The following is a 26517-nucleotide window of genomic DNA, read 5'->3' on the forward strand; positions in this document are numbered from 1 at the left end:
ATCAATGCATCATCCCAACTGGAGATGCCTCCTAGTCACACTCCTCCAGGTACGGGGCAGAGTGGCCTTGCCTCTCAAAGAAAGGAATGTTATTTTGACTATATATCTCTCATACTCCATACAATCCCCCCTCCCATTTTCCCACAGTAGTAAATGTGGCAGGCCTGAAGGCCCAATGAAAAAGATGGCTTTCCAGACCTGACAAGCCTTTTGTTGAAAAGCAGGCTTGACACTGCAATAAAGATTTCTAAACTATAACTGTTTATTGCATTTCTTTTGGCTAATCTAAGCACTCCTTAGATTCTTCCAGCAACTGAAGCTTGGAAGAAGCTCTTGAATGTCATTAGGAAGCATCGGTTCTTCATCTGGAGAATTCCAGCAATGTCCATTCCATTCTGCCGAAACATCTCAAATGAGGCTTTCATTTTTCTACTTCATTCCCAGAGCGCTTCAGAATTTGTTGGGTTGGGGGGAAGGGTGTTTTCAGCTTGCTTTAGGGTTGTGAGTTGGCAAAAGAGATATTTTACTAGGAGAGTTCTCAAATCCTCTGCTCAAAATAAAATTCCCTATCCCACCAGGCTTGAAATTTTAGGTCTGGATAGCCTCGAACGACGCCATCTGCGTTCCGACCTATGCTTAGTTCATAAAATTATTTACCAAAATGTTCCACCTGTAAAATGAGTACTTTCATTTCAACCGTAATAACCCAATAGATTTAAACTCAATGTAATTCGCTCTAATCTTGATTGTAGGAAAGATGACTTCTGCAACAGAGTAGTAAATGTCTGGAACACTCTACCTGATCCTGCTGTTAGTCTCTCTAATCCCCATAGCTTTTACCGCAAACTGTCTACCGTGGACCTTTCATGTTTCTTAAGAGGTCCCTAAGGGGGCGTGCTTAAGCGCATCAGTGTGCCTACCGTCCCTCTCCTACTGTCCCCCATTGATATGTAATCATTCTATGTGTTTATGGCTGTGTTTTGCCTATTTATATCCTTTTTTTGTGTGTGCCAATGTTTTTTTCATGTGTCCATGTCTACGTCTATACTGTTACTTGTTTCCTTATACTTGTTGATAGATAGATAGATAGATAGATAGATAGATAGATAGATAGATAGATAGATAGATAGATAGATAGATAGATAGATAGATAGATAGGACGGATGCTTTTCACTTCCTCTGCAGTGCCCCCGGCTATTCCTGATTCTGGAACTATCGGGGATTTCTTCCCAGTGACTTGAGGTGTGGGAGGCTGCAAACAATTGATGTTAATGAAAAATAGAACATTAACACACCAGCCTTCAGAATAACTGTCATTCCTCAACCTAAGACTTTCTGATACTAAAATAAACATGAGATACTTGGTACATCATGATTATCGACACGAAACCATTGTTTCTCCTTTCCTTATTTGAGTAACTGCTGGGGCAAAACTTATTTGCTAACCGTCGGCTTCGTGTATTTTGGTAAGGAGAGCTTATCTGATTTTGGTTAGCCATCCTGATTAATAAACTCTGGCGTCTTAGCTGAAGTGAATCCATCCTACCCAAATATGCCTAGTTTGGAAATGAGAAATGATGAGAGTAGGAAATGAAATAATGGGTTGACCTTTCGTAAATCATTGACAGAGAGGTGCAAGTTTCTGTTGTGAAGCTGTTATCAAAACTTGCTGAACTTCAGCAAATTATCTGGAAGTTCGTTATTAGATGACGTCTCCTTGTGTGCCAACCCCCTGATGGAGAGGACTAGACTTACAAATGGGGAAGCTACTGGGAAATGGAAAATTGGTCCTTGGCAATTGACAGCTCCTAAACTAGCTTTCCCAAACATGGTGTCTTCCAAATTCCAAATCCATTGAATTCTCATACTTCAGTGTCCTACTGACTTGTTGTAAATCCAACTTGTCGTCTTCTGCAAGGGTCTCCAACCTTGGCGACTTTAAGACTTGTGGACTTCAACTCCCAGAGGTTGGAGACCCCTGGTGTTTTGGGCTTTCAGACTCATACTGGAGCCCATCATCACTCAGGGAATGTCTCTATATGTGCACACATAGAGAAGTTCCTGAAGATGGGCTCCAGCACTAGTCCCAAAGCTTAGAAGACTAAATCTCTGCCCCTGGCGACCGACTCTGATTGGATCCAGCAACATCATCCTGGGACACGTATATTTGGGAAGAATCGAATAATAAGAGAAGACTGGATGAGTTCGTTTTGTTGCTTGATGTTTCCTATCCACAGGAAACTCCTTCCACAGAAAGATTCTTGTGACAACAGTATGCATAAATCCATCACTGACTTACCCTTTGGAATCATTATTAGTATAATTTTAAAAAAGTATAATATATTTTATAAATAGAATGTGAGCCTGGCCTCGTGTTGTTAAGTAAGCCTTGTGTGCACTTATAAAATCAGTTTTATGCACCGTTACTTACTCTAAATAGAGTATATAGTATAGTATATAGCCCTGGTGGCGAACCTATGGCATGCAGAGCCTTCTCTGAGGGGTTGCGTGCCATCACTCCAGCCCTACTAAGGCTCCCTGTCAGGTGATTCCAACACTGGCTGGCCCCGCCCCTCGCCCTCCCCTCCCAGTCACCCCAAAGGCGACTTTGAGGGCCGAATGCTGAGAGGCGCAGATTTCCTCTGCCTTCTGCATTCCCATCCTGTGCTGGAGCGAACCAAACAGGTCGGGGTCTCCTTCCCCGCTAAGCAGCCCTGCCGAGCCCGCTTGCAAACTCCGCCAAGCACGTTTGGCTCACACATCTTTTATTTATTTATTTATTTATTTATTTATTTATTTATTTGTCACAACATTATATATAAGCATAAGCATGAAATAACTATATGATAGATAAGCATATATATAACCATAAGTATGTAATAACTATATGAGATTGTATACAATCAAAGGGAACATTAGGACAGGAACGGTAGGCACGTTGGTGCTCTTATGCACGCCCCTTACAGACCTCTTAGGAATGGGGTGAGATCAATAGTAGACAGTTTTTGATTAAAGCTTTGGGGATTTTGGGAAGAGACCACAGAGTCAGGTAGTGTATTCCAAGTATTAACAATTCTGTTACTGAAGTCATATTTTCTACAATCAAGATTGGAGCGGTTCACATTAAGCTTAAATCTATTGTGTGCTCGTGTATTGTTGTGACTGAAGCTGAAGTAGTCTTCGACAGGAAGGACGTTGTAACAGATGATTCTATGAGTTAAATTCAGGTCACGTCGAAGGCGGCGGAGTTCTAAATTTTCTAAACCCAGGATTTCAAGTCTGGTGGCATAAGGTATTTTGTTGTATTTGGAGGAGTGAAGAACTCTTCTTGTAAAATATTTCTGGACTCGCTCAATTGTATTAATGTCCGAAATGAGGTATGGGTTCCAGACAGGCGAGCTGTATTCAAGAATTGGTCTAGCAAATGTTTTATGTTTTATCCCTCCCAGCCAGCGCCACAGCAGGGAAGATGCACACCCTGCCTGCTTGGCTCTCACCGGCCAGAGATGGGGCTCCATGCCACCATCTCTGGCACGGAGGGAGCTGAGGAGGGAGCTGCACTCAGGCTGCCTAGGCCCCCACCACAGTGCGAGAGTGGGAGAGGGAAGGAGGGGTGTCTCTCCGACAGGATCCAGGTTGGAGTTGCCTTATTTTGCGTGGATCTCTAACGCTTGGCTTTGCCTGCCAGCCTCCACACACCTCTCCACAGCCCAAGTGTTTGGATTCACACGACATGTGAAGCTGGGCAGGAGAGCATGGATGGATGAATGGATGGATGGATGGATGGATAGAGAGATAGGACAGAGAGAGAGAAAGAGACAGAGAGAGGGAGGGAAAGAGAGAGGGAGGGAAAGAGAGAGAGAAAGAGACGGAGGGAAAGAAATGATATTAGCAAAGTTTTTCTTTTTTATTGTTGCTAAACGTAATATTTCAAAAGCAGGAAAAAAAAATGAAGGAGCGTAAAAGTGCATTTTTCATGTTTTTCCTAGAACAATGAGCTGAACTTTGCCTTGTTTATCATTATTTTAGGTAATAAAACCTCATTATTCAGGTTAAATTGCCATGTTGGCACTTTGCGATAAATAAGTGGGTTTTGGGGTTTCAGTTTGGGCACTCACCCTCGTAAAAGGTTCGCCATCACTGGTATATAGTATATATACTCTAATAGAAGTTTATAGAAGAGTTTATAGAACATAAGCCCAGAAAGGGTCTTTGGGAATCATGGTTAAGATTCCTGCCTGTAAGCATTCCCATCAGATCATCATTTTTCAGCAGAAGGGGGCAGCTCCCGATTCTGTCTGCTCCATTGTTGAACAACTGGAGCCTCTGGTGGTTCAGACTGGTAAGACAGTCTCTTATTAACAGCAACTGCTTGCAATTACTGCAGGTTCAAGCCCCACCAGGCCCAAGGTTGACTCAGCCTTCCATCCTTTATAAGGTAGGTAAAATGAGGACCCAGATTGTTGGGGGCAATAGGTTGACTTTGTATAAAAGGATGAAGACTATTGCTTGACATAGTGTAAGCCGCCCTGAGTCTTCGGAGGAGGGCGGGATATAAATGCAAATTTTAAAAAAAACTGTTAGATGCAGTAAATTTTCTTGAAGTCCAACTATTTTCAAGGGTTTCCCCTTGGAACAATTCAGGAACAACTCTGAGGAAGAATGGTGGGAGTTTGAAACTCATGCCAAAAATTGATGCAAGGGGCCCTTGGGCCCTCTCTGAGCTTGGTGGTTTTCTTGCAGACATTTTATTATCCAAACTAGGTAACATCATCAGTGCTAAAGGGGAGTAGGGTATGTGGAGAGTAGAAGAGAAGGATTATGGGGCTCCTTAGTACTGAGTTTGGTGATTTCTTGCAGATGTTTCATTACCCAACTAGGTAACATCATCAGTACTAGAATGGAGTGTGGCATGGAGGAGGAGGAGGAGGAGGAGGGGATCCTTGGTGCTTTCTGAGCTTGATTGTTTTCCTGCAGACGTTTAATTACCCAACTTGGTAACATCATCAGGGCTGAGTTGCTGTCCCAGCGGTTTTAACCTAGTTCCTTACATGTTCCTGTCCTTTCTTGCTGCAGGGGAAGGCCTTTGTAAAGGAGAGTCTGAAATGCATTGCCAACGGCGTCACGTCCAAGGTGTTCCTGGCCATTCGCCGATGTTCCACATTCCAGCGTATGATTTCTGAAGTGCAGGAAGAATGTTATAGCAAGCTGGACATCTGTAGCGTTGCAAAAAGGAATCCAGAAGCCATCACCGAGGTGGTCCAACTCCCGAACCAATTCTCCAACAGGTAGGTTTGATACACCTTTAAATGAACAGTTGAATTGACTGAGGGATGTTCCATGTCCCTGGTCAACAAGATTTTATTTGTTGGTTGGTTTGCATCCTGCCTTTATTATTTTTACAAATGACTCAAAAGTGGCAAACGTAGCTAACACACTTCATACTTTCCTCACAAAATCAACAACAACCCTGTGAGGCGGGTTGGGCTGAGAGGGAGTGGTGGCTCAAAGTCACCCAGCTGGCTTTCATGACTAAGTTGAAACTTGAACCCATGGTCTCCTGCTTTCTAGCTTGGGGCCTTAACCATTAGAAGAAACTGGTGTTCCTTGTGTGAGAGGCAGACCATCTCTACAAGTTAATATATAATGTGTTTGTTTATTCTACTGTCTTTAAGTATATATACTGCTTTTCCTGACTGGCTTCTCTTGTCCCTTGGTGGTCAAAGAGAAGGCAGTCCTGTGTATTTGCCAAGTGACGCTTAGCTTGTTGATCGAAAAATAAGCAGCTCAGCAGTTTGAATCCCTAGTGCCGCGTAATGGGTGAGCTCCCGTTACTTGTCCCAGCTTCTGCCAACCTAGCAGTTCAAAAGCAGGTAAAAAATGCAAGTAGAAAAATAGGGACCACCTTTGGGGGGAAGGGAACAGTGTACCTTGCATCTTTGATGTTGAGGCATGCTGGCCACAAGACCACGGAGACGTTTTCGGACAGCGCTGGCTCTTCGGCTTTGAATCAGAGATGAGCACTGCCCCCTAGAGTCAGGAACAATTAGCACATATGTGAGAGAGGAACCTTCACTTTTACCTTTATTCCTCTTTCAGTTAATGAAAAAACTCATGGGGAGCTATGACGATAGCCAAAGCTACTATTAGTTGGATTAAGCAGAGTGTAGAGAGTGTGGCAAGTTGGGGGCTCATTGTACCTCAAGATTACAGCTCTTCACAGCAACTTGTGTCCTCCATGAATTACTTGGGGATTCTCAGAGCGTCATAGAATGAGAGAGTTGGATCTCTTTAAATTGTAGAAAGAAAACTAAGAGAGCCAACTGCTGAGGGATGAAATTCAGGCCTGGGTTTAATCTCAGTCAAATTGAAAAGGGCTGCAGTGTGAACCCCCCATCCCCACCCACCCCGAGAAAGCACCTCCAGGCAGTTCTGTTGTTTGGGAAATCTTGGTTTGGCAGACCTGGTTTATAAGTGGGATAGGAGGTTTAGACTTAGAAGGGAATGGAAGGGAAGTCAGAGGTGTTTCTTGAGGTATGAAAAAGGTTAAGAGAGTGACAGGAATTGCGTCATCAAAGCTTTGCCCTTTTTTCTGTTTACCACATATGAAAAAGCAACGAGACTTCAGTCACATGATGGCTGACATTATATTGATCTTTATGACCCGCTTATGAGTGGCTTCTGAAAATATTGTGACTGCTGTGTACCACAAAACAAAACACAAACATTTGACTTGTTCTATTTTTCCTGAAAACATTATTGAAAGAATGGCCACCACATAGTCACAGGGTGTTCTTAAAACGTGTGGGGTTTGGTGTTTTGTTTTGGGTTGTTGGGGGGGTGGGGTTGAGTGACTGAAATAAAAGGCTAATACTACAGCTAGAAATAAACCCAACAATATTTCCTAGTTCAGGGGTCTCCAACCTTGGCAACTTTAAGACTTGTGGACTTCAACTCCCAGAGTTCCTCAGCCAGCTTTGAGGGGTCTCCAACCTTGGCAACTTGTAGACTTGTAGACTTCAACTTCCAGAATTCCTCAGCCAGCTTTGAGGGACCTCCAACCTTGGCAAATTTAAGACTTGTGGACTTCAACTCCCAGAATTCCTCAGCCAGCTTTGAGGGACCTCCAACCTTGGCAAATTTAAGACTTGTGGACTTCAACTCCCAGAATTCCTCAGCCAGCTTTGAGGGACCTCCAACCTTGGCAAATTTAAGACTTGTGGACTTCAACTCCCAGAATTCCTCAGCCAGCTTTGAGGGACCTCCAACCTTGGCAAATTTAAGACTTGTGGACTTCAACTCCCAGAATTCCTCAGCCAGCTTTGAGGGACCTCCAACCTTGGCAAATTTAAGACTTGTGGACTTCGACTCCCAGAATTCCTCAGCCAGCTTTGAGGGACCTCCAACCTTGGCAAATTTAAGACTTGTGGACTTCAACTCCCAGAATTCCTCAGCCAGCTTTGAGGGACCTCCAACCTTGGCAAATTTAAGACTTGTGGACTTCAACTCCTGGCTGAGGAACTCTGGGAGTTGAAGTCCACAAGTCTTAAAGTTGCTAAGGTTGGAGATCCCTGTCCTAGGTGATACTTCCCACACCCCTTCCAAAGAAACTAAGAATGGCTAAGTTGGTGATAGAGTCAAGCAGGATGTCATTAAAAATTCAGCACATCTTCCTGTGGTTTAGCCTGAAGTGACATTTGTGATGCAGGAAGCAAAGTTTAAGCTTCGTATATTGATATTTATCCTGAAAGGCTGCCATTCTCAGGACAGTTTTTTTTAAAAAAAACAAAAACACCAAAAGATAAATCTTCATACTTGGATGGTGGCTTTTCTGAATTGAAATCCTACACCAAGACGAAGCTGTCCTATTGACTCAGAAGTGTAGACTAGATATAGGAAATGGTCACAGACTGTATGAGGTCAGACAATTCAGGAAATTTGAATTGGGTAAACCCGCAGTGAAGCGAAAGGATTGTCAGGGTTCCAAGTAACACCCTCCCCCCAATGAAATCAAACTCCGAGGCTTGCAGTTCCCCAAAATTAACTTTTGTTGGAAATGTCCTATTGGCACATCTGTGAAAAACCCATATCTGAGATCTTCTGGGTTTTCCTCACCCAAAAGAATGTTCAAGACCTTGCCCACTTCTCCCACATGTCCACCACTGCTCTAATCAATTCCTTCAGGCACAGAAGATAACCTCCACATTCTTCTCTGCAAAGCTGTCGTACACCATGGCCTTGAACTTCTCTGCGAAATTTTGTTATGGCTAATTCTACTTCACTCATGCAATCCCCCCCTCCCAAGTTCCCACGGTAGGATTGTGGCAGGCCTGGATCCTGAAGGCACCAAAGTAATATGGCTTCCCGGCCTGACAAGGATTTTCCACTCATCCCCGAGGAAAGAGAAAATCAGATTCTGGATTCTTCATGTCCATTCATGTCTCCATTGGGAAGATTATCGGAACTGACAGTATTCAGAGAGAGTGAAATTAGAAGTGAATGATTCAGAACTATAGATGGAATATAACTGAGTCCCACTTGTGGACCGGGATTTTCAGCTTTATTGTCCATTTATCGTATGATGAACGGTTGAGGGAGCTAGGTCAGTTGTGAAATCCTCCATGAATCCCTACCAGTTCGCTGTCAGTGCATGCGCAGTGCTGATCATCGGAAATACTGGTTCACCCGAACCGGTAGCTTTTATCACTACCGGTTCGCCCACACCGAAGAGAACCGGTAGCATTTCACATCTGACTTAGGTATATTTAACCTGTCGTCAAGAAGGATTGGGGGGAGGCATGATAAAAGGGGACGCGGTGGCTCAGGGGCTAGGACGTTGAGTTTGTTGATCGAAAGGTCGGCAGCTCAGCAGTTCGAATCCCTAGTGCCGCCGTGTAATGAGGTGAGCTCCTGTTACTTGTTCCAGCTTCTGCCAACCTAGCAGTTTCGAAAGCACGTAAAAAAGGTGGGAAGGTAACAGTGTTCCATGCACCTTCGGTGTTGAGTCATGCTGGCTACATGACCATGGAGACGTCTTCGGACAGCGCTGGCTCTTCGGCTTTGAAACGGAGATGAGCACCGCCCCCTAGAGTCGGCAACGACTAGCACGTATGTGCGAGGGGAACCTTTACCTTTACCTTTATGATAACTGTCTTCCAGTACATGAGGGGCTATCACAGAGAAAGGGGGTTGGATTTTCTTATTCTAAAAAGCACCAGAGGAACTGGCAAGAAGTAATGGGGGCAAGCTTATTAAAGAGAGATCCAACCTAGAAGAAAAAAAAAATTCAGATAGTGAGAACAATTAATCAATGGAATAGCTTGCCTCCTGAAGGTTTGTTTCATTGAAGGTTTTCAAAAACAGAGTGGACAACCATTTGACCAGGATGTTATCAAGACTCCTACCTTGAGCAAGGGGTTGGACTAGAACAGGGGTCTGCAACCTTAAACCCTCAAAGAGCCATTTGGACCCGTTTTCCCACAGAAAAAGAAAACACCGGGAGCCACAAAACCCTTCCTGTGCTGACTATTTCTTGAGCGGCCACAAAACTAGCATATGTAGTTGAATTAAACATTGTGTTTGCTTCTGAAACTTTTCTTTTCTTGGATTTATCCGTGGTTGGCCTACCAGGCATTGAAAAGCTCAAGAAATCATGTGCCGGCGGGTGTCACACATTGGCACGTTGTGATGCATATTTTGAGTGACAGGGAGCTGCAGCAGAGGGGTGAAAGAGCCACATGTGGCTCCAGAACTGCAGGTTGCTGACCACTCGACTAGAAGACCGCCAGGATTCCCATATTCTATACGTTCTATGTTCTCTCCTTCAGTTTGGGTAGAGAGCTAAAGAGCTTTTTTTTTCTTCTATTTTTAAAAATGCAGCATGAAGCCTATTTTAGGCTATAGCACTATTTCCAAAATAGCAAGAATATTTGCTATTCCTTGATTAGGTTTGCTTAATAGAATATCCTGCCTCTCCTCCAAAGAGCTGAGGGGATTCTCTTTTGTTTTACCCTCCACAAACAGCAACCTTGTGAGGTAAATTGAGCCAAGAGAGAGTGAATTGCCAAAGCATTGAGTAATTTTCCATGGTGAAGGGAGGGCTATTGGTTTGTCCATTCATTTATTCTTTCCATTTATATCCCAGTGTAATCCATGCCTAGCTTAAAGCTGTTCAGAGAATACATCTATGGCACTTATAAATTTAAAAAATACCGTAAGTCATTTGAGAAATCATGAAGGATAATAATTTCCACTTAATTGCATTCAGTCATAGCCTTCCTGCTTAGAAGCATCGGCAGAAGGTATCAGGATCTTCTACCGATACAATTGAATAGAGAGATCCCTTAGGATCATTGGATTTATGAATACTTTAGAAGAATAGAATAGAATAGGATTCTTTATTGGCCAAGTGTGATTGGACACGCAAGGAATTTGTCTTGGTGCATATGCTCTCAGTGAACATAAAAGAAAAGATCATCAAGAATTCTAAGGTACAACACTTAATGATAGTCGTAGGGTACAAATAAGCAATCAGGAAACAATCTATATCAATATAGGATTTTTGCTATATTATTTCACTGGACTCCTGGAAACCAATCGGTGGCACTGACTTACAATCTCAAAAAGAATTTGATAGTCTATTATCAATCAGTAGGTTATAATCTTAACTATTGGGGTTTCAACTTTGACAATGACAGTACGTTAAAATAGTGGTGTGTTAAAATCGTGTTTTTGTGCTTGATTATTCTTTTAATTAAGGTATTTTGTTGATAAAATATTCTACCAAATTACGTTCGCTCTTTGGGGGATAAATGTGTTAGTTTCTGTGTTTTTATATTGCCCCGCTATTGACAAATAACTTACTTACTGCCATTTTATGGAATCTCTATCTGTATTTTTTTAAAAACCGATGGGGATCTATAATTTTCATTTTGTAAAACTGTATATTGTACCAACTCTACAAGAACAATCATGGCTGTTCCTTCAGGCCTAGTCTTGGACTACGCTTACACTTGGACTACAGAGGAGACCTTGGGCCACATGTTCTCCAAAGTTCCTCTGATCCTCACATTCTGAGGTATTTACCAGACTAGAAGTTTGGGATCATAAGAGAACTGAAGAAAGGGTCTCAGAGACTTCATCTAGCCCTTGTGTTCTCTAGATCAGGGGTCTTCAACCTTGGCAACTTTAAGATTTGTGGACTTCAACTCCCAGCAAACTCTGGGACTTGAAGTCCACAAGTCTTAAAGTTACCAAGGTTGGAGACCCCTGATCTAGATGCCCATTCAAAAGATCCAGAGAATTACATTATATGGGATGTAAATGTGCACACTGAGTATCCCAAAGATGCTTTTTCAAAAGACAACAGGACTCTCATCCAGGAAGCAAAATATCTTCAAAGAAAGACAAAGACCAGCTGCCTTTCGAAAAAGCACCCACAATCACAACGTGGATGACTGAGGATCTCCGCAGACACTCACTGTTCTGTTTCCCTTCCCCCAATACTCCCAGCAAAGAGTCCGTCAGAGGCCTTCCTTTTTTTTTCCCTTTTATTTACATAGATACATGTCCTGGCCACGTCTACCCACGGGCCTGCCAAGTTTCTGGAGATAACGAGGAAATTATAGATAAGGCCAGAATTACTCACGAATATATTCTTCCCTCCATTGAAATAGTTAGCTCGCGCCAATTCATTACTTTGTCCAAGACAAAAAACCAGGAAGTCCCGCCTCCTATTTATAGTCTCTGCAGATGTCACTGCATGACAATTATGACTTGGCTTTGTCCCAACTCTTCCGCTGCTGCGCACGGCGATTCGTCGTGACCTTGCATCGCTCCAAAACTGTTCTTGGGGCGTTGCCAAATCAGAAGGAGGCTCCATGGAATCAGGCTGTGCCGGCCCCTCCCCCTCCCTTTGAGTGGGTGCCAGGGAGGGAAAGGGCTCAAGAGAAGCAGGGCTGGCCAGGTCTTCTCCCTCACTTTCTGAATCATCCGAGTCCAGGAGTCCGGGTCCAGGAACCTGGGTCACAACACTATCCCTCACCGCAGGGCCCTTCCCCCGGGGCTGACGATCGGGATGCGGTCGAGCTGGGTTCTGCTCATGGAAGGCCTGCACCAGGTCAGGGGCATGAACGTCGGAGGCATCTACCCAGGAGAAATCAGTCCCGTATCCCTTCCACGCGATCAAATATTGGAAACAACCTTCAGCCAGCGGGAGTCTCAGACGCTGTGGACTTCAGATTCCTCCGATCCGCCCTCGGCGACAGTGACGGTGCTGTTGGGCACCGAAGGGGACTCGTGTGGCCTCAGGAACCAGAAGGGACCGTGAAAACGGGTGGATCCGCATGGATCGTGGCAGGGTCAGTCGGTAGGCTACCGGGTTGATGACTGCCTCGACAGGGAACGGGCCGATGAATCGGTGGTCCAACTTCTTTACCGGGCGGTCGGACGGGAGGTGTTTGGTGGAGAGCCACACCGGTCTCCAACTGCCAGCGGGCGTTGCCCGTCGGGAGCGGTCGGCGGACCGTTTGTAGTCCTCCTTTGCCCGATTCAGCTGCTGACGTACAACTGTTGGACCGCATGCAATTCCGTCAGGAAGGTCTGCGTTCGGGAACAGGAGAGTCCGTGGTGCCAGAGGAAGAGCCGCGGATGGTACCCCATTGGCAAAGAACGGGTCATCTGAGTAGAGGTGTGCTGAGAGTTGTTAAAGCAAACTCCGCCAGGGACAGGTAGTCGCCCAGTTGTCCTGTTGCTGGTTGATGAAGCAACGGAGATACTGTTCCAGTATACCGATGACCTTCTCTGTACCCCGCCGGTCTCCGGATGGTGCGATGACGACAGACATACCTGCACCTCCAACGCGCCATCAGGCTCTTCCAGAAGCGGGCTGTGAACTGAACTCAGCGGTCCGAAACCACCCTGTCCGGTAGACCATGGAGGCGGAAGATGTGCTGCAGAAAGAGAGGCGGGCGTTTTGCGGCTGTGGGCAGTCCGCGGCATGGGATGAAGTGTGCCATCTTGGTGAGCATGTCCACCACCACCAGCACCGTGGTGAACCCAGAGGACGGCGGCAGGTCTGTCAGGAAATCCATAGAGATCGCCCCAGGGTCTGTCGGGTGTCGGCAAGGGCTGGAGGAGCCCGGGAGGGGCCCCGTGGCGGTCTTGGCTTGCCGGCACGGCACGCAGGATGTCACGAGGCATGTATATCATGCCGCACTGGGCCACCAAAAGGTCCGTGTCACCAGGTGGAGGGTCTTGAAGAACCCAAAATGTCCTGCTGCAGGGTTGTCGTGGCACTGGGTCATGACGAGGGCTCGGAGTGGTCCTGTGGGCACATATAATCGCCCCAAACTTGAGTAAGTCCTCCTCCAAGGTCCAAGGAGACGGGGCCCACCTCCGCCTCCTTTGCTGCGACCAGGCGTCCTGGCGCTGCGCCTCGCACCTGGGCCCGCAAGTCCACTGGCTCCGTGCTGCGGCCAAGGCTTCTGCCGCAGCACTGTCCGTGGAGGAAGGGGTCCTTGGCGCAGAGGTACTCTGGCTTGGGACAGGGCATCCGCCCTCCGGTTGTGACCGCTGGGAATGTAGGTCACGGAAGTTGAACCGGCAAAACAACGACCACCGGATCTGCCGCTGGTTCAACTTCCGAGCTGTGGTGAGGTGCTCGAGATTCCGATGGTCCGCTCGACCTCCACCTGATGTCGGGCCCTCCAGATGGTGTCGCCAAGCCTCGAATGCAGCCTTGATAGCCAGCAACTCTTTTTCCCAGATAGTGTAGTTGCGCCGGAAGGATTGAGTTTCCGGGAGTAGTAAGCGCGGGAAAAGTGTGCCACCATTCGTCGGAGCCTGTAGCAGCACCGCCCCAGAGCCACATTGACGCGCGTCGTTTCCACCACAAAAGGCCGGAGCGGGTCGGGATGCCTCAGGACGGGTTCCGTGACGAAGGCTTTCTTGAGGGCTGTGAATGCTTCTTGCTGCGGGGACCCCACCGAATGCAACCTTCTTCCTGAGGAGCTGGGTAAGTGGAGCTGTCAGTGTGGCGAAGCCCGGATGAAGGTCCGGTAGTAGTTGGCGAAGCCCAGTAGGCGCTGAACATCCTTCACCCGACGAGGGCTTCCCAGCTACACAAAGCTTCTACTTTACATGGGTCCATGGCTATGCCTCGGGCGAGATGATATGCCCGAGGAATTCTATGGAAGTCCGGAAGAAGCGCATTTCTCCAGCTTCGCATTGAGTTGTTGCTCCATAGCGTTGCAGAACCAGACTGGCGTGTCGAAGGTGGCTTTCCTGGACCGGGAGTAAATCAGGATGTCGTCGAGGTAGATAACCACGAACCGATCCAACATGTCTCGGAACACGCTGCTCATGAAGTGCTGAAAACGGCGGGAGCATTGGTCAACCCAAATGGCATGACAGTGTATTCGTAGTGTCCGTATCGGTGCGAATGCCGTCTTCCATTCGTCTCCTTCTCGTATCCGCACCAGGTTGTAGGCCCCGGAGATCGAGCTTGGTGAAGATCGTGGCCTCCGCAACCTTTCCAGTAGCTCCGGATGAGCGGCAGGGGTAGCGATTCCGCACCGTAATGGCGTTTAGCCGGAGGTAATCACAGCATAGGCGCAAGCCCCCTGCCTCCTTCTTCACAAAGAGGACCGGGGCCGAGAGAGGGACTTTGAAGGCCGGATGAACCTCGGGCCAGGTTTTTGTCCAGGAAGTCCCTGAGGCGGCCAACTCGGGCTCCGACATGGAATACAGGCGTCCCACAGGCAGTGGTGCGTTGGGCAGAAGGTCCACGGGCAATCGTAGGGGCCGATGCGGGGTAGTCGGTCCGCCTCCTTCTCGCTGAACACGCCGGGCGAAGTCCGTCAGCTCAGGAGGCAAGGTGATGGCAGCGGTGGGGACGTTCTGGCCGGCACAGGTGTGGCGGATGTGATCGACGCACTGCAGACTCGGGAAAGAGATGGCGTTCGCGACCAGGCCACCTGAGGATCGTGGGTCCGAAGCCAGGCCAACCCAAGGACCAAGGAAAATGAAGGTCCGCCGTGACATAAAACTGGATCGCCTCCTCATGGTCCCCAATAGCCAGGCGCAAAGGCTGGGTGGCGAATTTAATGGGGCCGGACACCAGTTCTCGCCCATCAATTGTCTCTACCGCATCGGAGGGTCCACGGAACCACGGGACCGCAAACTGGGTCACAAAGGCCTGGTCCATAAAGTTTGTTGTGGCCCTGAGTCCACCAGCGCATGCGCCTGGAGCCCGTCCGACTGGTTCCCCAACCATATCCGTGTGTCCAGAATCAGATGCCGAGGGGCCCAGAGTCTACTTCCAACGTCCAGTGGGGCTTAATGCGTGCCCGACCTAGGGTTTCCCGAGGTCGGGCCTGCTCCGCTTCCGATTGGTCACGCTGTGATTCGGGGATCGTGCGCCCCGCTTTCTGGGGCAAGAAGCGCGGAAGTGGCGGGCTCCCCACAGTACAGGCACAATCCCCTTGGCGCCCGGTTCCGCCTCCTGGGCTGTCAGGCGAGGTCTGGCCGCTCCCAACTCCATGGGCTCTTCCGCAGCGGTTACAAAACGTGGGCGACCCTGGGTGCTGGTGGTGCAGGAAGTGGGGTGCAGATGTCGACGGAGGGTCCCGGGGTGCGACGGGACGGTCGCCGTTGCAGACGGGCATCGAGGCGGAGACAAAGGGCACCAAGTTGTCGAGGGTCCGCGGGCGCCCACGCCGGGCCAGCTCGTCTTGCAATTCCTCTGAGAGTCCCTCCTGAACGCCCCACCAGCGCTGCATCATTCCAGTCAGAGTCCTGGCACAAAAGACGAAATTCGCGATGTACTCCTGCAGGGGCGTTTCCTTGACGGAGTTCCTTAAGGCGCCTGGTTGCCGCCAGCATTCGAACGGGTCCTCATACATGGTGCGCAGGTGCTGCCAAAACGCTGTTGGTCCGCCAGCAGGGGCTGTCCTGGAGCAAGAGGGCGTGGCCCATCGAGCAGCCGAGCCGGAAAGAAGGTTAATCACGAAGGCCACCTTAGCCCGGTCGCCTGGGAAATCCTCTGGCCTCATAGCCATGTAGAGCTGGCACTGTCCCAAGAAGGTCGGGAACATCTCAGGCTGCCCAGAAAACTTATCCGCACGGTTATCGGGCACTGCGGCGAGGAGGAGGAGTGGGAGGATGGGGGCTGCAGGCACATTCCTGGCAGCAAGTTGGCCTGCCAAGTGAGCCACTTGCTGCTGGAGCTGTTGATTAGCTGCTTGTAGCTGCTCTAACTGCTGCTGTACCTGCTGCTGATCCATCTTTGGTGGAAGATGTTTTAGTCAGGTCTTGGACAAAATGTTCTGTTTCCTTCCCCAATACTCCCAGCAAAGAGTCCGTCAGAGGCCTTCCTTTTTTCCTTTTATTTACATAGATACATGTCCTGGCCACGTCTACCCACGGGCCTGCCAAGTTTCTGGAGATAACGAGGAAATTATAGATAAGGCCAGAATTACTCACGAATATATTCTTCCTCCATTGAAATAGTTAGCTCGCCAATTCATTAGCTCGCCAACTCATTACTTTGTCCAAGACAAAAAACCAGGAAGTCCCGCCTCCTATTTATAGTCTCTGCAGATGTCACTGCATGACAATTATGACTTGGCTTTGTCCCAACTCTTCCGCTGCTGCGCACGGCGATTACGTCTACGTGACCTTGCATCGCTCCAAAACTGTTCTTGGGGCGTTGCCAAATCAGAAGGAGGCTCCATGGAATCAGGCTGTGCCGGCCCCTCCCCATCCCTTTGAGTGGGTGCCAGGGAGGGAAAGGGCTCAAGAGAAGCAGGGCTGGCCAGGTCTTCTCCCTCACTTTCTGAATCATCCGAGTCCAGGAGTCCGGGTCCAGGAACCTGGGTCACAACACTCACTGATTATCTGCTGTTAAGTCAGGCTGGACTCTTCACAGCCCCAGCCCTCGACAATCATTCATTTAGTGACCATGCAAAGTTACAACAGCACTGAGAAAGTAACTTATGGTCAGTTGCCATACCTACAATTGTTGTAGCATCTTCATGGACACATGATCAAATTTTGGATGCTTGACGGTTCTTTCATATTGATGACCGTTGCAATGTCCTGGCGTCATGTCATCCCCTTTTGCGACCTTCTGACAAATAAAGTCAATAGGAAATCCAGTTTCACTTAACAACTGCAGTGATTCACTTAACAACTGTGGCAAGAAAGGTCATAAAACAGGGCAAAATTCACTTAACAACGTCCTCGCTTAGCAGCAGAAACATTGGGCTCAATTGTGGTCCTAAGTCAAGGACTATCTGTAATGATCTGTCCAAATTTGGTCTTTCAGTAGTGCCCCCCCGTAGCCACTGTAACTGAGTCCCCCCCCCCCACGTCCCATTTTGCCCTCCTCTTTCCTTGCAAATTTTCCAGGACGAAGAAGAAAACAATATGAATTATTATTATCAGTCCTGTATATCTTTGGTATTTGTTTAGCCCTCTTGAGTGCTCAGAGAATTTGCCTACGGTTATGATCTAAATTTAGATCTCCTTTTTCTCCCAAGATTTCAATTCCATTTTATCCCCACGGCACTCGCTGTGCTTTCCTGGCCAAGAATGGATTTGAAGTGTAGGTCCACCATAATGATTACAACACACTGGGTCTCACTGCGTTTCCTCCATACTTCAGAGGAATTGAAAGAGGGAGATTTTGTGGTTGAGGCCAAGCAATTTCCTAAACTTTAGCTCCATCTCTTAAACGCTTTGCCATTTCAAGTTAATTGACTCCGGATGAGTCAAATCTGGAAGTCTTTTGCTGCCCTTAGGTTAAAATGACACAGAGAGCATTCTTGACTTGACCAATTTAATAAAGGCTCCTTTGGCTAGTCCCCGAGTGAAGCAGCAAAGTGGATGAGAATCAAATGGGATTTAAAACCTGCCTCCCTTCGCTTTGCTCATCTGCCTTCGAAAAATCGACATGTGCGGCGCTAAAACAGGTTCTTAGCCCATGCTTGCGCAAATTTCCTTTCTGTAAATGAAAATATGACTTGCATATCTGGAACGGTTATTATAGGGCTGGAAAAAATAGTTCAGATTTTTAAGACGCCAGCGTCTGGATCACTGGAGGAGCCGACTCCCCGAGTCAGCCTCTTGAGGCAAATCTATGGGAACAATGCACGAGATTAGCCTTCTTCGTGTTGCTATGTCACTCTGATGTGACTTCAGGCAGTTGCTGGGTGGGAAAAGGGCCTCCGCTTCACTGCAGCTCTTTCTTTGTGGCAGAAGGGGCTGCACAGCTGCTTTCAGGTTGAGATGGATTCTTTTTAAAAAAATGATGCCATTGGTTAGCTCAGGAGATGCTGATGTTCTGGTCAGACACCTGGCTAATGGTCTTGACCTGACAGGGCGGGGGGGCACATTGATGTGATTTATTTGTGCTTTTTAATGGACCAATGTGGAGGTCCCACTAGAAGACCCAAAGGTGCTTTCTTGCCAAAGGCAACTGGGCTTCCTTGTTTGGCTTGAAGACATTTCGCTTCTCATCCAAGAAGCTTCTTCAGTCCTGTCTGAATAGTGGAGAATGGAAGGGTTTATGTTCCTTGCAGTCCTCTTCCAGAAATCCTTCCATTCTCCACCATTCAGTCGGAACTTAAAACTTCTTGGGTGAAAAGTGAAATGTCTTCAAGCAAAACAGGAAAGCTCAGTTGCCTTTGGGAAAAAAAAACACCTTTGGGACAACCGTCACCTGGATGATGGAGAATCTCCATAGACATTCCCCAATAGTAGAGAATATCCGTAGCTCAGGGTTGAACTGCGGAGCCCTTAGTGCTCTCTGAGCCTCGTTGTTTGTTTGCAGATGGTCCATTATCCAACTAGATAACATCATCAGTGCAAACAACCAAGCTCAAAGGCCACCAAGGACTGCACTAATGTGGTGTCCTATTACAATTACACCGATGCATTTAAAATGCAATGACGCGGTGGCTCAGGGGCTAGGACGTTGAGCTTGTCGATCGAAAGGTCGGCAGCTCAGCGGTTCGAATCCCTAGTGCTGCTGTGTAACGGGGTGAGCTCCCGTTACTTGTCCCAGCTTCTGCCAACCTAGCAGTTTCGAAAGCATGTAAAGAAATGCAAGTAGAAAAAATAGGGACCACCTTTGGTGGGAAGGTAACAGCATTCCATGCGCCTTTGGCGTTGAGTCATGCCGGCCACATGACCACAGAGACGTCTTTGGACAGCGCTGGCTCTTCAGCTTTGAAACGGAGATGAGCACCCCACCCCCTATAGTCGGGAACGACTAGCACGTATGTGCGAGGGGAACCTTTACCTAATAGGGGAACCTATTTTCACTTCAGGCATCTTAACATTGTTCTCTGATGTCTACCTAGGCTTTTGCTGTGTTTAAATTGTGGTTTTAGGGTCATCAAATAGAAAGGCTAGAAGATACTTTGAAGATCATCTAGTTCAGCCTCCTGCCCAGGGCACATATCCATTACAATAGCATCTCCAAAGTTGGCTATGCAGTCCCTGCTGAAACATCTCCAAAAACAGATTGTTTCGTTGTCCAACATGGTTCTTATCATTAGGAAATCTTTCCTGGCATCAAATCATTTCCTTGTAATTTGACCTACCCAAAGAGAATTGAATTAAATGGATTGAAATAATAATACTACTTTACTGCAATATCCAAATACTGATTCGATTTGCAAATGCTGACTTGAAGCACAGCAAATACATTTCGAGAATAAATGAAATGGGCCCACTTTGGCTTTCTCTGGTACTCTGCTCTCATAAGAGCAATGACAACTGATGGTTGGAGAGTATTCGCCAGGATAGTAGTAGAAATTCAGCTCCAGAGGTTCACACCTTCATAAGCTGACAAAGGACAAACAGAAGGGGGAAAAATGGAAGAGAAGTAGCAGCAGTGATCATAAAGGAAACCAGAACATGGGATCATTTTAGTTCCTAGCATACACTTAGATTCTGACATAAGAGAACTGTGGTGTCGACTTCCGGTGGCAACGCAGGCTTCGTGGACATCCCTTTGGGATCGTCTGCCCTGGGTTTCGTCAAACCGTTTCTGACAGCGTAAATCGGTTGTCAGACGGTTTGAAAATTCTTCCCCCGGGAGCAGAGGGAGAGAAGAGTGGTCAGGTTTGGGTAGAGCTCCCCGGGATCCCCTGCAATTAAACCAGGGGCACGCAAGGTGAGAGCCCCCCTCTAGCCTGACGAAGCTCCGTACCCAGGGTGCTTCTGTTTATACAGAACGAGAAGCCGCAACCATTTCTGTGCCGAGGATTATTTTTAAAGAGAACTCAGCGCAGACAGAACGAAGCAGGAGGACTAGCAAGAGGATTTGCAAGATCCTGACATAAGAGTTGGGAACTAAGGGTTATTTTTAAAAGCTAGGCAGAAAATGCAGGCTTTGAATAAAGATTTAAATGAAAGAAATAATTTCATGGTGCACTTTTGTGAAGCAATGCTGAGCAGATGGGTAGATGGAAGAAAAGACTCTTGAGTGAGCAGGCAACATCTTAGTTTGATTGGGAAGTTAGCATAGCACCAGGAGGTTGACCTGCCAAAGGAAAAATATATGGTGGTGTTGAGAATCTGGCTTGGTTGAAGGATGGGTTTTATTTCCAGATAGATTGTCTCCAGCAATCTAGCATAAACCATACAGGGCAGCCTGGCTGGGAAACATTGCTCTGCCCTCCACATACTTCCATCTACTACCTTCTCTCCATCATCTACTCCTGGAAGGAGTCAACCTTACCATAGGTGTAATGTGGCAAATCATGAGAAGGTGTTCATGAACAGCAGCCCATGGAGCTGTGTAAGTTTACGGTAACCCAAAATTTGAAAAATCATGTTAATGAAACCTTTTGCCATTTAATAAAAGGTGCTACCAAACTGATCGTTTTTGGAGGGCTCTGTTTCCTTCTGCTGCCTATTGATAGAGCTGACTCTATCATGGGCCATGGTTAAGGTGTACCGTCACCAAAGATTGCATTTGGGCTGTGCAAAATAGGTTGAGTATTCTTAAGCCACAAAGCCACCTTCATCCAGTGGTGGGATGCAAATGATTTAACAACCAGTTCTCTGCTCTAAATAATCAACTGGGTAGGCATGGTTTGGTAGTCATGTGACCGTGTGGGTGTGGCCAACTGAACGTCACTCACATCGATGGGTGCTTCGCTTTAGCTGTTACAATGTAAAAAGGGTTAACCAGAGAGGCAGTTTCTGTAAGCAGGGCAAGAAAAGATCAGGCTAGAAACAACACCAGAATGTTTCCTTCCTGCCTTCCTTACAGGATTAGCCCTATAAAGTGGGGGGGAAAACAAAATGAGATTTCTTCCAACAACCGGTTCTCCGAACTGCTTTGAAAGTTAACAACCGGGTCTCTCGAACTGGCTGAATCCCACCACTGCCTTCAACTCCATCTCTAAATATCAAGCTACTGACCTGTCATAATGAGTGGCCAGCCCTGAATATTGTCCCAAAGGTGTGGGGGTTTTTTCTTCTAAAAGACAAGTGGACTTTCTTGGGTTTTTTTTTTCCTTTGAAATGATTCACTTCTCATCCGAGAAGCTACTTCAGTTCTTTTTCTTCAAAGGAAAAGAAAACAAAAGTCCAGCTGCCTTTTTGGGAAAGCACCTCTGGGACAGCATGATTAAGAATCTCCCTAGACCAGGTGTGTCCATACTTGGCAACTTTAAGACTTGTGGACTTCAACTCCCAGAATTCTTAAAGTTGCCAAGTTTGGACACCCCTGCCATAGACGTTCTGAACAGTGGCTTCTAAATGGTCCTGAATGCTATGAACTCTGCTGAGCCTGGGACAATCTTATGGAGTACTAACTAATACTGTCTTTATTACAGGTATTACAGCAAACTTGTGAGAAGTTTGCTGGAATGCGGAGAAGAAACCGTCGGGACCATTAAAGACAGTTTGATGGCCAAAATTGGACCAAACATGGCCAGCCTGTTCCATCTCCTGCAGACAGATCGCTGCGGCCAGATTCATCCGAGAGCAGACTTCAATCGGAGACGCATCGCGGAGCCTCAAAAGTTAAAAATCTATTTGAGGAATCTCCGGGGGGAGGGACCTTCACCAGCCCACGTGAAGCGCGAGTCTTCAGAAAGTGTGTAAATGTGCCACTGAATGAGTAGAGAATCCCAGTTGTACCAAACTAAGAAATTGCTCCTTTTTTTTTTCCTTTTGCGTACCACAATACAGCAGAAATGTACTGTAACTGACTTTCTAAGGACATTGAGCCAATCTATACATTCATTCAAACAAACAAATGAAAGGGCATGGCACTGTTTTCCTGCGACTGTACCCCTTAAAGGTTGGGTTGGGGAAAACGGCCTATTTAAAGCTTAATGTTGCAAATGTACTCATGCTTAAATAGTTCTTTCAACAGTCTAAAATATTTCATGAGGACCTCCTTTAATTGGGAAAGAATAGAAAGAATCTACTTCTTCTCCCCTGCCATTAATCATAATATATTCTGAAGTGGTACTGTCAGGATTAATTGGTTCTCCATGTTTTTTATGGAAGTATAGATTGGTTCCTGGTCATTGGCTATAGAGTTTTTACTTCTCATCCCCCGGTCCTGCTTCACCCTTCAAACAAACTGTATGAAAATAGAATTCTGGTTAGGACTGTATAAAAAGCTCCATTCCATCATGGAATGGTGGATCCCTTGATCTGCCCCAACAGGTCAAATGAATATAAGCTTCTCTTGAAAATGATTGTAAGAGCACTTCAGCAAACACCAAACTTTCCTTTGTACTGTAGCTCAAGTGACTTGACAGTCGAGATAGTGTAGATATAGTTCTGCTTATCCTAAGTGGAAGACAAGAATGGGGAGTCTTAAAACAAAACAAAAGAAGAAATAACAAGATGTATTCTGAAGGTCTCATTGGACCAGGGATACAAATGGTACTGTTCCTTAGACAAATATCAATGTCCTAGCTAGACTCTGAATCTCAGTGCTGCAAGGTTTAAGTTTCTCACTTTTGAGAGTTCCTGAGATGACTGTGTTTAATCAACATTGACCTCTTCCACGGGTGGGCTTCAAAAATTTTATCAAGGGGTTCTCTGCCCGGTTGCTGGGTGGGCGTGGCCATGGTGGGCATGCCTAGTCAGCCTCCTGCACCATGGCGAGAGGGAAATTTTGCCCTACCCAAGCTCTGGAGGCTTTCCTTGAGCCTCCAGGAGGGTGAAAACATCCTCCCCGAGCTCCAGAGGCCTTCTGGAGGCCAGAAACGAGCCTTCCCGAACTTCCGGTAGGCCCATTTTTCGTCCTCTCTGAGCCTCCGTGCACGCCCTGCACTTACCTGCATTCAAAATGGGCCACGTGGGGACTCCTGGGAGGGGTGCGGCGGGATGGGCGGAGCCAGCCAGGAGTGGGATTTGGGGGTTCTCCAAACTGCACAGAATCTTAGCTAGAGGTTCTCCCGAACCCCTGTGAACCCCCCAGCAGCCCACCCCTGACCAATTCTGACCATAAAAGAGGGTCTAACGGCAAATGAGCAGTTCATCTTGGATCACTTGGATCACTTTCCAATTAAGTGAAGAAACAAAACATTTTTGCTAGCCTGAGAACTGACCCAACAAACGGCTAAGTCTTAAACTTTTCTAACAACTAGATCCTCCCCTTCGGGACTTCCTTAAAAAAAGGCAATTTGCCAAAGATTAGATATTTATCTTTTCTTTTCTTTTTTTCTCCTTACGCTATCCTGCAATGTCTAGAGGTTGTAAGCAGGTGGGGTAAGATGACACCACAAAGTGATGTCCAAGTTGTTGTTCTGGGACCTTGATACACCAACAACTTGTATGAAATGTGCTGCTGTCTTTGCATTGTGAGAGTTTTGCTTCCTGTGGACGATTCCTCCCCACTTTCCATTTTAACCTATGGCAAGAGCTTAGCCCTAGAATTGTCATTGGTGATGTGACAAATGATGCTGAAGATCAGTCTTCCTCATCCCACAGTTCTCCTGATGTGTTAATCCAGGGGTGTCAAACTCACGGCATCACGGCGTCATCATGTGATGTATCGGGACTTTTTTTTCCCCTTCGCTAAACCAGGCAGGGGCGGGGCCAGTAGGTGACACATGCAGCCCACGGGCTAAGAGTTTGACACCCCTGTGTTAATCTATGGGTCCCATCATTCTCCAGCAGCATGGCTGCTATAGACTGATTGTAGACATATTTCAACACATCATAAGAATACCAGGTGGGAGAAGATGGTCCAGAACTTTGGCCTAGTTCTCACCGAGATGGTGAAATTGTCTTGGACTGCACTTCTTGAGGCTGTAAGTTGAGAACCTTGTGATGGGAATGTGGCGTGCTCAAAACAAAGTGTTTGCATGTAGAAATTGGCATGTGTAGGGATAGGTTTCGTGACATCTCAGTGGACATACTATCTTGCTAGAAGAAAGTCTTGTGTTATTTGGATAGAATGGCAGTTCCTTTATTTTAAGAGTAGCCTCTTACAGTTTGAAGTGGAAGATCTTCACTAGAGAAGGGGTCTCCAACCTTGGCAACTTTACGACTTGTGGACTTCAACTTCTAGAAGCACATGCTGGATGGGGAATTCTGGGAGTTGAAGTCCACAGGTTGTAAAGTTGCCAAGGTTGGAGACCCCTGCACTAGAGGACCCTTGCATGGTAGTGGACAGAAGGGCTTAAGGCATGTCTATGTTTTTTTGGGATGCTAATACCTCTTGCATGGTCTCTAAAAGAGCAGACAAAACCATCTAACATACCATTACTTTTCCTGGGTCACTTTAAGGAATCTGGTGACCACTGTCTTAAGAATAGAGCCTTGAGCCTTACTCTCTTGATAGAAACTGAACAAATTGTGTATTAGGCAAAAGTTCCAGGGATTTTTTTTTTTTTGAAATGATATCAGATAGCTTTGCAACTCATAGTTCCATTTGATAACTTTGCAATTATTTCTGGACAACTTTATTTCTAGAAGAACTTTCCACCTCTGTTGGAAAGCTTCAGAACAAAAAGTATGACTCAATTCTAAAGGCACTATACCAGGGGTCTCCAACCTTGGGAACTTTAAGACTTGTGGACTTCAACTCCCAGCAAAGCTGGCTGAGGAACTCTGGGAGTTGACGTCCACAAGTCTTAAAGTTGTCAAGGTTGGAGACCCTTGCACTGTACTGTTAAATTATTTTGGAATGCCCCTTGAATCAAGAGAAAGGGTTAGACAAAGAAAATTACTTTGGTTATTGTCAGATGCCATATCCTAATGCCTGCCTACCTTAAAGCGAGATTCTTGGGCGCTGCTTTAAAAAAAAATTGCTTCACAAAACTGAACTATACGTGATGTGCCTACACATAGCTTAATGATCTAGTGCGGGCTTGCCTTAACTCTCAATGCTTTGGGTTGGAGCAAAGCTAGGTAGTTCAACTCAGGTCTCCTCCAGATTCATGGTCAGGTTGGTTGTTAAATCTCCTAAAGGAGGGACCAAATTCAGCTAACTCAGTCTGTTGTGAACCCATTGATTTGTGACCTTTGAAATGTCAAAGTTAATGTCCCACTGAAACAGCCTTTCAGAGGACTTGTCAAACTCAGGGTCAGCTTATCGTTTAAAAGAGGAGAGGTTGGCAAAGTAGGCTTGAGGGATTCTCCTGAGATATCTCTTCTCTTTTCTTGCAAGTTATGATGAGCAAAAGCACCACATTTTCTGAAGCTGCCTGGGTTTTGCTAGCTTGTATTTTTTTTTTTTTTTTGGCAATGCTTCGGCAGGGAACGTTGAGAATTTTTATTGGAAGATTTTGTAGGACTCTGGCAATATGCCCAACTATGCTGGGTGCCGAAAATTAATCTTGGAGAAATTGTTCCTGGAAAATATATATATATATATATCCCTTCTGCTGGGAAGCCGGGAGCGCATCTAGAAAACTAGCACGTCAGGACGGTGGGCTCTCACGCTTTCTGATCCTTCGTTTTCTATTTGCCAGTCATTTATATATATATATATATACTTCGTCGAAACGTCGCCAAGACACTTCCAATTTTACGCGGGAGAAAACCCGAATAACTAAAGACCTACATATATATATATATTCCATCAGGCACTTCTCTCTGATTCTCCAGTTTGAAAAGAGGTATTTTTAGGAGCCGCTTGAATTTAATACAGGGTTGTTCAGTCCCAGGCTTTGCTGCTGCTCCCCTAAAAAAATTACATTTTCCTAATGCACTGGCTTCGAAACTTTGCTGGAAGGATTGAAACGGGCACTTTACCTATTGCACTTTCCAGACTGGAATAAATCTTGTTCATCATGTATGAAGTTCATTTTCTAATGAGAAATCTTTTGGACTGCCGTCAGGTTGGATCCATGTTACATTCCAAATTTGCAGGGTCATCCACCAGAGCAAGGGTCTCCAACCTTGGCAACTTTAAGCCCGGAGGACTTCAACTCCCAGAATTCCCCAGCCAGCTTTGCTGGCTGGGGGATTCTGGGAGTTGAAGTCCTCCGGGCTTAAAGTTGCCAAGGTTGGAGACCCCTGCACCAG

At 46.5% G+C, this 26517-nt stretch overlaps 1 protein-coding gene across 1 annotated transcript in view; it reads left to right on the top strand.

The window, feature by feature from the left end:
• The window catches only part of STC1 (stanniocalcin 1), a 41612-nt gene extending 16980 nt beyond the window's left edge, over window positions 1–24632 (top strand). The window contains exons 3-4 of the mRNA XM_058194157.1: window positions 5077–5288; window positions 21855–24632. Of these exons, the coding sequence (XP_058050140.1) occupies window positions 5077–5288; window positions 21855–22125 (483 nt within the window). The 3' untranslated portion in view covers window positions 22126–24632. The remainder of the gene's footprint in view (window positions 1–5076; window positions 5289–21854) is intronic.
• The last annotated feature ends 1885 nt before the right edge of the window (window positions 24633–26517 follow it).

The sequence above is a fragment of the Ahaetulla prasina genome, chromosome 9 (genome assembly GCF_028640845.1).
Source record: "Ahaetulla prasina isolate Xishuangbanna chromosome 9, ASM2864084v1, whole genome shotgun sequence".
Lineage (NCBI taxonomy): Eukaryota > Metazoa > Chordata > Lepidosauria > Squamata > Colubridae > Ahaetulla > Ahaetulla prasina.